We start from the raw sequence: 16,173 nt of genomic DNA on the forward strand, positions 1-16,173 counted from the left end.
TCTTAATTAGGAAGTCTCATTTCTCAGAATTCCCATCTTAAATATGCAGAATCATTCTCTCTATACAAGCTGGTCTTCCAAAACTGCCTTCCCTTTCCACTGCGTGTCCTTCTCCAGCATAATTTTTATATTGCTACTCCAAGTTTTGAAGGCATTTGGCAGCCTCATTAGTTGTTACTAAATTTCTTGTGCTCGACAATCCAGGAGGCAACATAAATCCTCTAGAAACATGTGGTGTTTGAGATTTTTCAACCTCATCTGTTTATCTTTACAATATTTCCCAGGGGGCAGCGATAGGCTAACACAATAGTCCCTGTTTTGCATGGGGCAGAGGGCGCAGAAACACAGCCCTGGCAAAATCAAGTCGCCATCCATTTAATGCATGGCTTTTAGTGATTCAAAAATAGAACCTCTGATGACTTATTTCTAGTTCATGCTCCTGCCCTTTGCTAAAGCACACTGTCTCCTTTTGATTTCCTTAATTCATGCATTCCTGAAATTTCAAAAAGAAATCTCATTAATATTAAAACAGCAGCCCACTAAAAATGAGTTTTCTTTTCCAAGAGAAGGGAAAAGAAAAGGGTGTGCAAACATCCTTAATGAGGTGCTCTTCAAAACGCACTAGCAACAACAGAGAAGAACTTATCACTTTAAACAGAAGAGAAAAGACCTCTCTCCCAAACCTCCACCGCCAAATGTTTGGTAAGAACAAGTAAATAGAAACAGCCTGTTCTGCACCAGTAGGAGCAGGGAAGCACTGCCCCAGGGGACAGAGCCACTCAGGCTCCTGGTCTGGCCTACGCGGACTCCAGCCCCCAATGCTGCCGTCCGGGACGGTCTCCTGGAGGGGACACGGTACCTCAGGAGCCGGAGTGTCCTGGGGCTCATTCTCCTCGCTGTCACTTGAGCTGCTCTCGCTCTCCGAGTCCGAGGAGCTGTCTGAGTCACTGGTGCTCTCTGACTCCGCACCACTGGAATGTGCTGAGGCCGCTGCTTCTGGAAGTGACTGCGGAGCGCTGCAAAGCAACCGAGAGATCATCTGAAGGCACCACGCAAGGTGGATCCCCCTTTCTGCTCCTGTCCTGTTTTGCCCATTTTTCTGGTACTCAAAAGAAAGGGCCTCAATATTGCCTAACATTAGTAAATTACCATATCGTCCGGTTGAGAGAAAGGCCTACAATGACTCAAAAAATCAACAACAAAAAACACCTTAAAATAGCTCATCAGATGACAATGTAAAAGAGAAGCCTGTGGAATTTTCCTTCTGAAAGCATTTCAAGCTAAACTAATTTAACGTAGATGCTTGGTGCTTTATGTCAGGGGTTGATAAACTATGGCCAGAACTGGCTGCTTGTTTTTCTAAATAAAGTTTTACTGGAACACATCCACACCCATTATTTTCTGTATTGACTGTCTGCTTTTATACTGTAAAAGCAGAGCTGACTAGCTTTAACACAGATTGTATGGCCCAAAGCCTAAGATATGAAGATAGATATGAATACATAAATATCTATCTATAGATAGATATATATCCCAAACAAGTTCATTTATGAAAGAACAGCCAATACATTAAAATCTCTCTCCTGTCTAGATGAGAACTAACTGTATGATAGCCAAAGACTACTAAATATATATGGTTTTCCTTTGGAAAGTGACTTCAAAAGCAAGCACGACACATTCGGGCAGAATTATGAAGTAGGCCATTTTTTATAAGTGGTTTAGGATGACCTCCAAATATCAGCTGAAGGAGAGACTAACTACCGCAAGTTTTACGAATAGGACAATAGCTCTGGGTCAATGAGAAAACACTGCTGGGCATTATACAGAATTTCAAAGCATATCTTTTTTTTTTAAAACATATTTTATTGATGTTTTTACAGAGAGGAAGGGAGAGGGATTGAGAGCTAGAAACATCGATGAGAGAGAAACATCGGCCAGCTGCCTCCTGCACACCCCCAACTGGGGACGTGCCCGCAACCAAGGCACATGCCCTCGACCAGAATCGAACCCGGGACCCCTCAGTCCGCAGGCCGACGCTCCATCCACTGAGCCAAACCGGTCAGGGCCAAAGCGTATCTTAAAACTTGCAGTTTTAATGGAATTAGCCAAAGCAATAAATCAATATTTATACTCGTGAAAGCCTCCAAATCTACCTAAAACATTAAATAAAATTATATTAAAGTAGAATTTAAAAATTATAACCAATAAAACAAATGAGGTCATTTGAAAGCAAACACACTATTCTATGACAATTTCCTCAGAAAAAATGTGGTCAGGTTTGTGATCATTTTCACACTGGGAGCTGAAGAGCTTAAGCCATAGAGGATCAGAATGAAATATATACTTTGTGTTATTTCTGCCTCTGATTTATCCCCACTTTGTTTTTTTCTATTTTCTTTTCCTCCTCTTTTAAGTTAGGCTAGTTTGTCATATTTTATGAGTCATTATAAGCCACTAGAAATTACTGAACAAAATGAAATATAAATAAATGAGCAGAGTTTATGACTCTGTAAGACCTTGCAAAATTATACGAGCTTCCTCCATGCTAACCATCACATCACACATATGCGAGGAAAGTTTCTATTGCTGAACCTGTCTCTGAATGGATGACCACATCTCAAGGGAGTAAAACAACTACAGTGTAATTTAACTCTTCCCTGTCCGTGGAGGTCAGGTATTGGCATATTAAATTATGAAATTCAATACCAGAGGTGGTTTAGTTTCCATTTCCAAAAATTAAAGCATGATGTTTTCTAAAATATAGCCGAGTTGTTTCCAAAATGAAAACAGTGCCATTTTCCGCCTCACTAGAATGCACTGCAGGCCATTTTAAAAAGCCACGGAAACAATTAGAAAATTCATGACTAAGAAAACAGCCACCACGGAAAATTTGGCTTTATAATTTTTGAAAATACAGCAAATCTGTCACTTTCATAGAAACACTGGGCTCTTTGGCATAACTTTTCAAATACTGGTTACATAATACTGAGGAAAGTGATTCAGGCTTATTTTAAACTCTCAAAAATTTTTTTCTCCAACAAGATGGTTTAGGGGTAGGTTTCTTTCCCTTTATAGAATTAACCACCTCTCTAAGGCTGATTGAAGCTTCCAAAATATTACACAGGTACTTCCTTTTAGCTGTGATACTCCATCTCCTTCCCCATGAAGAAGTTATGAAAGTGCTAAGGCTGTAATGCTCCCACTCAGTGGAAAACTGCGAACACTGGTGTAGAGGGGAGAAACCCGCACACGGTACCTTGGCGGTGCAGATGTGGAAGGAGGCTTCTCCGGGGCCTAGGCATTCACAACAAGGGGAAGAAGGGTGAGGAAAAGAAAAAAGACAGGTTAGGGTAAGCACGTCAGAAAAGTCAGACAGATGTAAAAGGACTCCAGATTACGGGATACACACAACTTACTTGCTCGCTCTCACTGTCCTCACTGTCACTGAGCTGGAGGTCATCTTCAAGCATGCTGGAAGGGGTGGGGCACAGACAGGGCGATTTACAATGACTTCAAACAACTCCTTTATCATATAAGTAGAAAATATGCTGACTGATTAAAATGGGGGTGGGATAGGTTTTATTTATTCCTCCAATACTTTATTTCATGGAAATGTAAGTTTTACAATCATAACACAAAGTAGTTCAGTCCAAGCTCCTTACTATCTCAAAATGGAATCCTTCCCAGGTCTGAGCATTAAAGGCAGAACTACCAAGAGACAGGGAGTTGTTGCCAGCCCCATATGGTTGGTAGGTAGATAAGTAGGTAGGATGGAAGTAAGGGAGGAAGGAAGGAAGGAGGGAGGGAGAGAGGAGAAAGAAAGACAGAATACATTTAAATTATTTCCTTCTATATTCTCTAACAACTAGAATAAATGATCAACCATTAAATGAGTTAATAGTAGATTAATGAATATTTGCAGATGAATGCTTAAAACAGTGCTATAAAAAGTACTATATATGGAGCCCTGGCCAGTGTGGCTTAGTTGGTTAGAGCATCATTCCGTGCACCAAAAGGTGGTTGGTTTGATTCCTAGCGGGGCACATACCCAGGTTGCTGGTTAGATCCCCATTCAAGATGCGTACGGGAGGCAACCAGTCAATGTGATGTTTCTCTCTCACATTGATGTCTCTCTGTCTCTCTCTCCCTTCATCTCTCTACAATCAATGAAAACAAAAACTACTTTAAAAAGAACTATATCTGAATTAAATAAATGCAGAGTAAGATGTATGAAGCTATCAAGTCAACAGTCACCCAAGAGTGCCCTCATCCTACATTTTTGTCCAAAGGCCATTATTAATATTGAACTCTATTGTTCATGCACACAAAAAGATTCTTTTTCGTGTGCTTGAACAATGATCAGTGGAAAGAGTAGTAATACAAATAATATCATAGACAGCTATCATTCTGATAAACATAAAAACTCAGCTCACTTCCTCAGTTATATTAATATTCATCTCTAGGCAGTGTGGTTTATGATGAACCTGCATATTGAAAGTGAACAGTTTCCAATCTGTACATTTACGCAAATCTTAATCCCTTTTTATCTCTTCCCCTTTACCTTCTTCCATGGAGATGCCCAAACGTCGAAGGAATGAATCAGTAAAAGCTCCCTCTACTTCCTCCACCCAATTTATGAGCATGACTTTTGAGGAAATGTTATAGTGAAAAACAAAAGCTAAAAAAACCCCAAGTCTGCCTGAGTATTATTTATGCTCCAAAAAGCAAATTATATTAGAGATTACAATCCTTCAGTATTTCTAAAAATACCTCTTCAATAATCTCACCAACAATTTTTATTTTGGGAATCCTTGCTATAATCACTGTATTTCCTAATGAAAACAAATGCTAAAACTTGGCTCTTTCATACTGACCACCTACATGCAACACTGTAATTCTTGCCAAGGAAGCCTTTCACCACCAAATGTACTAACAACATCCTGTGATAAGTTTCTAAAAAAACATGAAAACTGTTAACTTGTAAATAGAGATCTCACTCAATATTTATCTAAAGGAAGCTAAATTCCTATGTTAGCCAGGCTAGACACGACAGCCCTCAGATGTAGGACTTGGCAGTAGCAATCATAATGGTATATAAGAACAAGTTATTCAACAGGTATATTCCTGAATGGTGGCTTGGCTAGGGTACACACAAGCAAAAAATAAGAGACCTATCTCTGGAATAAATGTAAGGAAAAAAACTGACAAATTATATTCAATATTAACCATCAACAACAAAACCACAGTTAATGAATCTCTTTGTTTCTTAGTCATTGGGTTTATTTTGTATAAAACTGATTTGTCTTAATTCCCTGAAACGTCAATGACCATGTAATCCAACCATGCTTCCTGCTGTGAGCAGAGGACTAAATACCCTGTCAGTTGTTTGCCTCGCTACTGAATGCCCAGCCTCCATGAATATATTCTAGAGTCAATCAGAAAGTATGTATGATATACTAAGTCAGAAAGTATATGTTATGACTTTCAGCTCTGCTTGTTGTTAAGGAATAAAAGGGACCATAAAAAGATGCTGTTCCAGACTCTGAAATTACCCCCTTCAGAGTGTTAGGTAGATAATGGCAAAACAAGCCTGCAGATACAAAACTTATTCAGGACCTAAGTGTGGAGGGACAGTGACCACTGAGGGAAGATTGCTAAAGGTATCTCCAAAGAAACACTCATTCAAAAAGCAATGATAAACTAGTAAGATTAAACAAGATCTATCAATTACTAGGGATTTACACATGGCATTTAATCAAAACTCACGGGTATAATTTATCTGACATGAGAATCTGCACACATAGCATACTGTCAGCATCTGCCAACTCAGCCAAGAGTAACCACAGAATCTTCCAGAAACCACATTTACATCACCAGAGATGGGTAGCTTAACATAAGAAGCATGCTCTTAAGGGGAAGAAAAATAATTTCTAAAGTTTTGATAACAAACAGGTATTACATCTCCAGTAAGAAAAAAAGTTACTTAAAAACCATTAACTAGAAAATTAATCACAAATGCCATTGTGATTAAAAAAAAAAATCTATGTAGTTGGGGGAAATGTAACCCGACAACAGGTAAAGGTATTATTTTTAGGAGATAAGGGAAAAATTCAAAGAAATCAGCTTGCTAAAGCCCTTACTTGTCCCACAATTATATCTGACGCCTAGAATATTAGTATACCATCCCATACTATACTTCACAAATTATATGTGAAAGAACTGGTCGCTGAATGGGAAGAATGGCAAAATTTATTACAGCACATCTGGGTGAGCACCTTTATACCCATTAAAAAGAATCAAATCTCTTAGAACCAATCCCATTCACATCAATAAAATCTGAGTCAAGCCCCAAAGGATGTACTCAACTATAAGGTTTTCTGGGGCAGGATCAAGTCATTTGTACTTTCCTAACTTCTATATCTAGAATCTGGCAGGCTGGCTATCTAAAAAGCTGGCTGCATGAATGAGTAACAGTACCACATACTGCACCTCCACTGTGATCAGGACTACAGGCACTCCCTTTACCCACAACCCTGTGGGCTGACTCTGATCCCCTCACACTCCAAGGATGAAGAACCAGCTTGGAGCTGCCTCTGAAAAGGTCATGAAGCTGGTACATGCTGGAGACAGGAAGCAAAAAGCGATTCCATTGGGTCCAATCCCCTTGCTCTAGCTCATGTAGAACCCAACAGCTAGAAAAACTAATGCACTGATGCAGTGAAATCTAAGTTCCGGTGCCAACAGAGAGAAGAGTTCGATTTACAAGAAAAGAACTATCAAAAAAGAGAGAAAGGATTTTCCTCCCTGGCTGCTTGAAGATCAACCTCCACCATGAACAACAAAGTAACTATCCGGACCAGGAAACTCATGACCAACAGACTATTTCAGTGGAAACAAATGGTCATCAGTGTCCTTCACCCTGGGAAGACTACAGTACCCGACAGAAATTCGGGGAAAATTGGCCAAAATGTACAAGACCACAGCAGATGTCATCTTTGTGTTTTGATTCAGAACCCATTTTGGTGGTGGGGAGACAACTGGCTTTGGCACGATTTATGATTCCTTAAACAAAGAAAAATGAACCTAAATATAGACTTGCAAGACATGACAACAGAAGGAGAGAAGATTCTTCAGGGACTTTATCTGTGGTGACTGCAGGTTTTTCATGAGGATTAATAAATTAAGAACCTTTATGAAAAAAAGGACAAATTAGTAAAATAACTATCTTGTTGGAATAAAAGAAATATGCTGTTTTTCCTTTATGAAAATCAATAAACTGTAAACCTTACATACTTTTTAAACTGGTCAAAAAACTACTGCAATTTCACTTTCAACCTCTAAGACAAAGCAGTTATTTCAGAGCACACAGCACCATACGGCCTATCTTGGCACCGTTCAAAAGAGGCCAAGTGCTCAGGTAACGCACCTCTTTGAACTACCGCGTAGGCTTAACCACTACTGGTTAGGTCAACTTTTGACTTAGAGGTTGCAATCCTCAAACCCCTTGCACAAACGCATTCTTCTGGCAGTTGTTCTGCAAAGCTCAGACCAAGCACAGGTTCTGGCAGGCACGATTCAGTGACTCAGTGCAATTGTGACTGTGAAGACACACCAGACAAGCCTTTATTCCCTTTCTATTCCTAAGACTGGGCTTGCCAAAGAGTTCACCGCCAATATTCTGTAACATCTCAATTCCAACCCCAAAAACTTAACTAAACTAACTTCTTGGCTAAACTTTTCCTATGATCAGGCCCTACATTTTATTTGGGAAAGAGCAAGTGAAAGCAAGCTCAGCAATTAATAAGTTACAACCCTGGTATTAGGTGCCTGAGTGGTATGTAAAGTAATGCTTTTCAGCACTGCTAATGAGCATGTAAGAATGTATAAAATTGCACAAACCTAAAATTGATTTGGGGACAGAACAAGCAATGGATTGCAGGGAGAAAGAGGTTAGGCACCAAGTAGATACATAATTTCCCAAATTTTTCAATTCAATCAGGCTTTGATTCCTTTTTTTTTATAAAGGGCAGAAACAAGGACTACAAATGCTTTGTACAAGATGATGGGAGGCTACAAATTATGAAGAGGACTCCACATACAATAAATGAAAAAATAAAAAAACAGATCTTAAGCAGTTGTGACAACATATAAAGGGGAACTCTCGTAAGGGTGAGAGTAGTTGGCAGAATTCAAATTCATGGAGAGATGGTTTATGGGAGATTATGGACTAATCAGATAGAGGGGAAAGTGACTCAGCACATGATTTAATATAGTAATTCAGCTTATTATGGTTGATAAGTAAAAACTGTTGTCAGAGGTATAAGAGAGTATTCAAACTCGCTGATGAAATGATGATCATCTGAGATCAAATAAGGATGAGAAAAAGCCTAAGAGTATAAATGAGGGAAAATGTGAAGTTAAAAAATAAGATTAAATCAGTAAGTATGACAAATAAGACACTAGTGCAAGGGTGGCATATGGGATGACTAGAAACAAAATCTAGAAAGATTATTGCTGAAAATCATGTTTATTAAATATTGCTCAGGTATTTAATCAAGTTTATGTATAATAATTTTCCTTCCACATTTATTCTGGGTACTTACTATTATATGCCAGGCCCTACTCAAGATTCCAAGCATACAAAATCCCTGCTCTTGAGGCACTTACAAGTCTAGAGCAGCGATTTTTAGCAGGTGTGCCACAAAATTTTTTTAAAACAGGTAATATCTGATTGTGTAGTCAGAGGTGCTGATCTCTTGTCCCTTATATTGTCAAATTTTTTTTAAAAGGCCAACACAATAGCCATCCAGTGTGAATGAATCAAAATTATACCTTTGGGGTGGGGGAGTCAGAGCAGCAAAAATATATTTCTCAGTGTGCCCAGAATTTTAGTAACTAGTTTATATGTGCCATGAGATGAAAAAGGCTGAAAACTGCTGGTGTAGAGGAAGGAGATAAACAGCTAATCCCTTTTCAATGGAGGGGAACAAAAGTACAAAAAAGAAAAGATAGGTGTGGGTTGCTCTTCTCCATGGGTAGTTAGGGAAGACAGTTGATAAGGGGATGGCATCCAAGGAAAGACCTGAGAGGAGGAGGGATTGGGGGAAAGTAATCAGAGTATAGAAAACAGCAAGGAGTCAAAAGTGGCCAGAATGGAAAGTGTACTTGTGTAATAGGGGGGTGGAGGGGAAGGCAAAGGGTTGGTTATGGAGGGTCTTGGCAGGGAGAAGAAGTGGGGGGTGGGGAGGAGAAAGGGAGGGAGGGAATATGAAATCTCATGGAAGTAAACCATACCTTGTTTACAGCCCAGTATCCCAGAGTGGGTGGGATGCACAAATTAGTTTAGGCCTAACAGATTCTTAGAAAATTTAAAACACTTTTTATTCAATCACTCAATCTATTGTTTAAATTAGTCTAGGGTCACTTAGTAAATTAGCAGTTATGATTAAAAGTGAAACTTAAATCGACACTTAAGGGCTCCTTTAAACCAAGTCTTGCATATGCAAATGAACCACTTTAAAGTAGTCACTTCGAATAAGAATTATTTTCTGATGTTTTCAAATGTCTTACAGCCTGCAGCATAAATTATCAAGCCCCTTTAAAGGAGGCAAGCATTTTCTGCCTCCCTCTCACCATTCAGGCTCCAGATCAAATGTCACCTCCTCTGAGAGACCTTTCCTGATCTCCCTCCCAGAAGTATCACCAACATCCAAGGAAACTCCTCCCCCACGCCGGTCACTATCACATCACCAAGTTTGTATTACATGCCACCCTCCTTTAGTTACAAGACATGAAAGACAAGAATATTGTCTTATTGGTCATTGTTTCCCCAAATACCTAAAGCAGCACTAGGTACCCAGCCTGTGTTTGATAATTATGCACTGAATGGAGAATGGCAATTTTTGAAAGTATATCCAAGTCACCTGGAGCCAAGCCCAGAGAATCCTATCTAATAAAAGAGAAAAACGGTAATTGGCGTACAACGATACTCTTTTCATTGGCTAATCAGGGCTATTTGCAAATTAACTGCCAACTAAGATTGGCAGTTAACTGCCAACAAGATGGCAGTTAATTTGCATATGTAGGCACAATGCAGGGAGGCGAAAGGGAAAGCAGGAAGAAGCCCCCTGCCACTGACAGTGATCAGAAACCCAGGGGGGAGCTAAGAGCTGGGGGGCAGGGCAAAGGCGGCCCTAGGGCCGCCTTTGCCCTGCCCCCCAGCCATGATCAGAGAATCAGGCGCCTTTGCTGTCCTGGCCAGTGATAGCAGGAAGTAGGGGTGGAGCCAGCGATGGGAGCTGGGCATGGTCGAAGCTGGCAGTCCCAGGAGCTAGGGGTCCCTTGCCTGGGCCTAAAGCAGAGCCCACGATCGCGGGGCCGCTGCAGCTGCGGGTCCCCGCTGCCCGGGCCGGACGCCTCAGCCAGAGGCGTTAGGCCTGGGCAGGGGCGGAGCCTGCAACCGCGGGGAGCTGGGGGTCCCCTGCCCAGGACTGACACCTCTGCCAGAGGCCTCAGGCCTGGTCAAGGGGCCAATCCGGTGATTGGTGATTGGAGGGTGATGAGGGTCAACTCCTCTGGCCGAGGCATCAAGCCTGGGTGGGGGGCGGAGCCAGGGATTGGGGGGATATGATGGTCCCCTGGCCCAGGCCTGAAGCCTGGGTCAGAGGCATCAGGCTTGGGCGGGGGGTGGAGCAAGCGATCAGAGGGAGATGGGGGTCCCCTGCCCAGGCATGATTCCTGGGCCAGAGGCCTCAGGCCTGGGCGGGGGCCAGAGCCAGTGATCGGGGGGAGATGGGAGTCCCCTGTCCAAGCCTGACACCTCTGGCGGAGGCGTCAGGCCTGGGCAAGGGGCCGATCAGGCGATCGGAGGGTGATGGGGGTCTACGCCTCTGGCCGAGGCATCAGGCCTGGGCAAGGGGCAGAGCCAGCAATCGGAGGGGTCTGGGGGTCCCCTGCCCAGGCCTGACGCCTGGGCCAGAGGCATCAGGCCTGGGCTGGGGGCAGAACCAGTGATGGGGGGAAATGAGGGTCCCCTGCCCAGGCCTGACGCCTCTGTCAGAGGCGTCAGGCCTGGGCAAGGGGCCGATCCTGCGATTGGAGGGTGATAGGGGTCAACGCCTGAGGGCTCCCAGTATGTGAGAGGGGGCAGACTGGGCTGAGGGACACTCCCCACCCCCCCCACACACACACCCAGTGCACGAATTTCGTGCACCAGGCCCCTAGTCCTATATAATAAAAGCATAATATGCAAATCAACTGAACAGCAGAATGAACGGTCGCTATGACACACACTGACCACCAGGGGGCAGACGCTCAATGCAGGAGCTACCCCTTGGTGGTCAGTGTGCTCCCACAGAAGGAGCGCTACTCAACCAGAAGCTGGGCTCATGGCTGGCGAGCGCAGTGGAGTTGGCGGGAGCCTCTTCCGCCACCTCCACTGCAGGCAGGTGGTAAGGAGTGAGGGGTCCTGGATGGCGAGAGGGCGCAGGCCTGGCTGAGGATCCTCGCCGCCCCCCCCCCCCAGTGCACAAATCTCGTGCACTGGGACTCTAGTAGTTTATATAACTGAAGTCAAAGGCACGTTAAAGAACGATGAGAAGACTTTCTTTTGTAGGACACACACAGGTTCATTTACTTAACACTTACCTATTATACAAAATTATTATTTTCCATTTTATTTGACCTTTGGTCTTAGACCAAGCATAGTGGTAGATATTATCCTAAAGGGGTGCTCCCAAAGTAGTACAAGCCAGAGCTGCATCATTTGAAAGTATAGCTCCAAGGTGAATACTCTGAAGAGGATGATCCATCCAGCTCCTTAGCAATATTTTTATAATTATTTAAAAGAGGCTTCGTGCCGAAACCAGTTTGGCTCAGTGGATAGAGCGTCGGCCTGCAGACTGAAAGGTCCCAGGTTTGATTCCGGTCAAGGGCATGTACCTTGGTTGCGGGCATATCCCCAGTAGGAGATGTGCAGGAGGCAGCTGATCGATGATTCTCTCTCATCGATGTTTCTAACTCTCTATCTCTCTCCCTTCCTCTCTGTAAAAAATCAATAAAATATATTTAAAAAAAAAAAAAGAAGAGGCTTCGTTACACAGCCTTCGACATTACTCAAGTTTCAAGCATGAACTCATATACAATGTTAAATCAAACATTGTCCTGCAAGAGATCCTAGATTATTATCTAGTAAAGTTTAAAGTTGAAGAGTTAAACTGACTATTCCAAGAGTCTATAATCCTACAGTAAGCTAGTCACAGCATAGTGTGGATGGGGGAAAAAGGTGATTCTACAATTGGGAGTTGCAGTGTTTTCTAAATGTTGGTTTAATGTGCCCTAGTGACTATAATTCTGAAATAAGCAGCTTTAAAAGAAAACATTGCACAGAATAATTCTTTTTGTTTGCTCCCATTTATGAACAGAAATCTTCAATACTCAATCCTACAAATTCTCATTTCCTGACAGCATAGCTAAAATTAACATATTTAAAAGAAAAGCTACCTGCCTTATTCTCTTTTATTTTATACCCCTAACTCTCCTAACAAATCACTTCCCAGTATATCTAGGTTACTAACATAGTTCGGAACAGCAGTAACCCTGGATCCTCAATCATTTGATCAGATAAGCTGAGGGTGAAAACAAGGTGTATCCTTTTCTAGGAACACCTGGTATTGAGTACTGAGCATTATTAGAACGGGGTCTCCACTTACACTCTGTGATGCTGAAGGTTGAATGTAGAACTACCAATGTGTGACTGATAGCACAAATGCTTGTTTCTTGTTTACGGGAGACGGGTGTGATCTCAGTGACAAATAATTCACAAGCTTTGCACATTAGGTGATTTCTAATCACTTCTTCCATAATATTTATCAGCAAATAGCACTCTACATTACAGCTGCCATTAAAATAAAGGATCCAGGCAAAACATTTTCATATAATATAAGCTAACATTTAAAGATAAAACAAAAAGAAATATCTTAAAAAGGAGAGTTATGAACAATTTCCTTAGTCTAAATATAATTTAAATGAGCTGGTCCAAGTAAGTCACTTCTTCAGACTAAATTTTAGGACATTTCAGCAGACATGTGTCCTGATGTGATCATTTTATATTATAATAAACTGAAATAACGGGGCTTCCTTAATCCTTTGCCAACATTTAGTTTCAAAACCAATAATGTTTTGAATATAGAAGTTGAAAACTTGGGCTCATTTAAAAAGGTATCAGGCTCTTCTCAGCCTTTATTATCTTTGTACCATTTCTCATCATCAAACTTTCAAGATGATCCCAATGCCAGTCTTTTTTTTCTTCTTCTTCTTCTTCCAATCCCAGTCTTTAAGTCTAGATACTGCATTTTTCTTGTTTCAAAAGAAACTTTCCATGTATGTAAATAAAACTGCAAACTGCTTATAACGGCTAAGTTCTGTCTCTTGGTCTAAATAAGCAGTGACGATTTCTGAGGGAGATACAAGAAAAGTAAAGGAGGGAACTTTCTAGTAAGGACTTGACAATTTCAGGGCAGGGGTGGGAAGGGAGAAGAAAGTTAGCCACAATAATATCTGGAGACTGCTTTATAGTTTCTTAAACATTAACAGATTATCCCTTCTGAAAGGCTGGCAAAAGAATTCATACCCGTAAACTGTATCTGGCTGCACAGAAAGGGAACTGTCCTCAATCATATAAAGGACCTAATAACTGTATTAAAAAAGGAAAGACATACTTTCCTCTGAGAACTGCACAGACCTAAGCCTTGGGAAAGAAGAGGATTCCAAAGCCAGGCACCTCCTCCCCTAAACTGAGGGGAAATGGCACTGACATCCTAGCTAATCACTCCCCTGCAGAGCTTGGCAGAAGGAATTCATCATTTAAGAACTAACTAGTGCCGAAACCGGTTTGGCTCAGTGGATAGAGCGTCAGCCTGCGGACTGAAAGGTCCCGGATTCGATTCCGGTCAAGGGCATGTACCTGGGTTGCGGGCACATCCCCAGTAGGAGATGTGCAGGAGGCAGCTGATCAATGGTTCTCTCTCATCGATATTTCTAACTCTCTATCTCTCTCCCTTCCTCTCTGCAAAAAAAAAATCAATAAAATATATTAAAAAAAAAAAAAAAGAACTAACTAGAGCTTCAACCACAAAAAGTAAAAGCAATGGATTCTGCACATATTTGTTTCCCTCCTACATCCTCTACCACAGGCTAGCTAGCACCAGCGCTCCTGCATGGTCTGAACAGAGAGAAGTTAAGGCAGGCTCCAGTTATTCTCCAGTGCTACCTACATTGACTTTTGAAACCAAAGTACAAATGACTCTGTAATTAACATTTCTTTCCTGACATTCAAAGTACATTAGACTATCCCCCAGGCGCTGTACTAGTATGTGTCACTCAAGCAGTTGAAGTGCATGTCAAAGAACCCTAATGCTGACACCAGATCAAATTAATCTGTGAGCACTAAGAGGTTTACTGTACTAAATCTGAAGCAATGACTGCACTTTACAAATTAATTGGGACACTGCTTACATGAAGTCTCCATAAATATGATTCCTTTAACCTACAGGTACAATTCATTTGGGCACTTACCAATACCACCACCCCCACCCCACACCACTACAACCACACAGTCCCCCTCATCTACCCAGGCTCAGTACTAATTTCTCTCCTGGACCACTCTCCACCTCCTCTTTACCTCCACTAGGCCCTACTTTCGTTCCTTCCCTAAGTCAATGAGAGTCGTGACAAAATGCTTTTCTAGTTAATTTTGTATATAGCAAATAAACATTTTTATTTAAAAAAAACACAACACTACAAATATCACAAGAGATAAGTATACCTGTTAGAAACTTCCAGGCATCTCTGATTTCAGTGGTCTACCTCACTTATCAGAACTACCCATATCTCTGAGTAGCATTAAGTCCCCACCAACTACCTAAGCCCAGAAGCTGATGGAAACTGTGATGGGAGTCTGCTCCACCTGAAGCTACTTCTTAAGTCTAGATCTGCCTCATTTCTTCCTCTCCTCATAGGCTCAGGGACACAGCTGCTCTCTGCTGGTGCTGCTGCCTCCACTCACTTCCTAGGAGAGCACCTCCCTTCTATTCTTACTGCCAAGTGAGACGCAAGCTCTTCAACTCCCCCTTTCTCACTGCCCCCCAAAGACACGGGCCAGGGCCTTTTATGGTCTAAAGGGCTCTACTACCAGCTATTATAAAGAGCAGAAGGTGTAAAAACCTTGGGGAAGATACAGAGTTATTACAATTATGAGCCTTGGAGCTGTGGTTTCTATCTTCTACCCAGCTATCAACCGGCTTAACAAACCTCCTTCTTTAAATATAATTAATCTAGGAAAGTGATTCTAGACTTCAAAATTTGGGAGCCAAGAAATATTTTTCTCTTTAAGAAAAAACAAAAAGGGAAAAAGGAAAAGGCAAAAAAGAAAAAAAGGGGAGAGAATAACTGACATATGATTCAATTTTCTTTTCTAGTAAAGGACAATAAAAACAAGCACAAACTCACCACCTGCTAGTACAAGTGAAACAGATTTTTTATTACACACACACATAAATCCATCCCTTAAACTATAATACATTTATTTAAAATCTCATTATATTGTTTTTTTCTTATTTTGCTATGGAGAAATGAAAACAAATTGCATAAAGTGAACAGTGGCAATTGGGAACGGTGATTTTACAGTTTTAAAAATATTCAATCCAGCCCTAACCGGTTTGGCTCAGTGGATGGAGCGGAGGCCTGTGGACTGAAAGGTCCCGGGTTCGACTCCGGTCAAGGGCATGTACCTTGGTTGCGGGCACATCCCCAGTAGGGGGTGTGCAGGAGGCAGCTGACTGATGTTTCTCTCATCGATGTTTCTAACTCTCTATCCCTCTCCCTTCCTCTCTGTAAAAAATCAATAAAATATATTAAAAAAAAAATTTCAATCCACAGTAATCCGTTTCCAAAATATATGGAACAAATATTATGTCCAGAAAATAGCAGAAAGTGGGAGTCTGAACCTGAGACTAGCCACCCCACATCGTTAGTAACTGATTAGATACCTAAGGAGAGAAAGGCCTTCTCACGTAGTCCCCAAACACCACTTCTAGGTGTGTGAAAAGAAAGAACTATTAGTTCAATATCATCAAGAAATGACAAACTGGGTCAAAATGCTGATTTAAAAATCTT

At 41.6% G+C, this 16,173-nt stretch overlaps 1 protein-coding gene across 7 annotated transcripts in view; it reads right to left on the reverse strand.

The window, feature by feature from the left end:
- The window catches only part of AFF1 (ALF transcription elongation factor 1), a 134,029-nt gene that overhangs the window by 28,319 nt on the left and 89,537 nt on the right, over window positions 1–16,173 (reverse strand). For all 7 annotated transcript variants that reach the window (XM_059665944.1, XM_059665936.1, XM_059665919.1 and 4 more), the window contains 3 exons: window positions 3,417–3,471; window positions 3,257–3,294; window positions 860–1,016 (listed from right to left, as the gene is read on the reverse strand). In XM_059665944.1, the coding sequence (XP_059521927.1) occupies window positions 860–1,016; window positions 3,257–3,294; window positions 3,417–3,471 (250 nt within the window). The remainder of the gene's footprint in view (window positions 1–859; window positions 1,017–3,256; window positions 3,295–3,416; window positions 3,472–16,173) is intronic.

The sequence above is a fragment of the Myotis daubentonii genome, chromosome 1 (genome assembly GCF_963259705.1).
Source record: "Myotis daubentonii chromosome 1, mMyoDau2.1, whole genome shotgun sequence".
NCBI lineage: Eukaryota > Metazoa > Chordata > Mammalia > Chiroptera > Vespertilionidae > Myotis > Myotis daubentonii.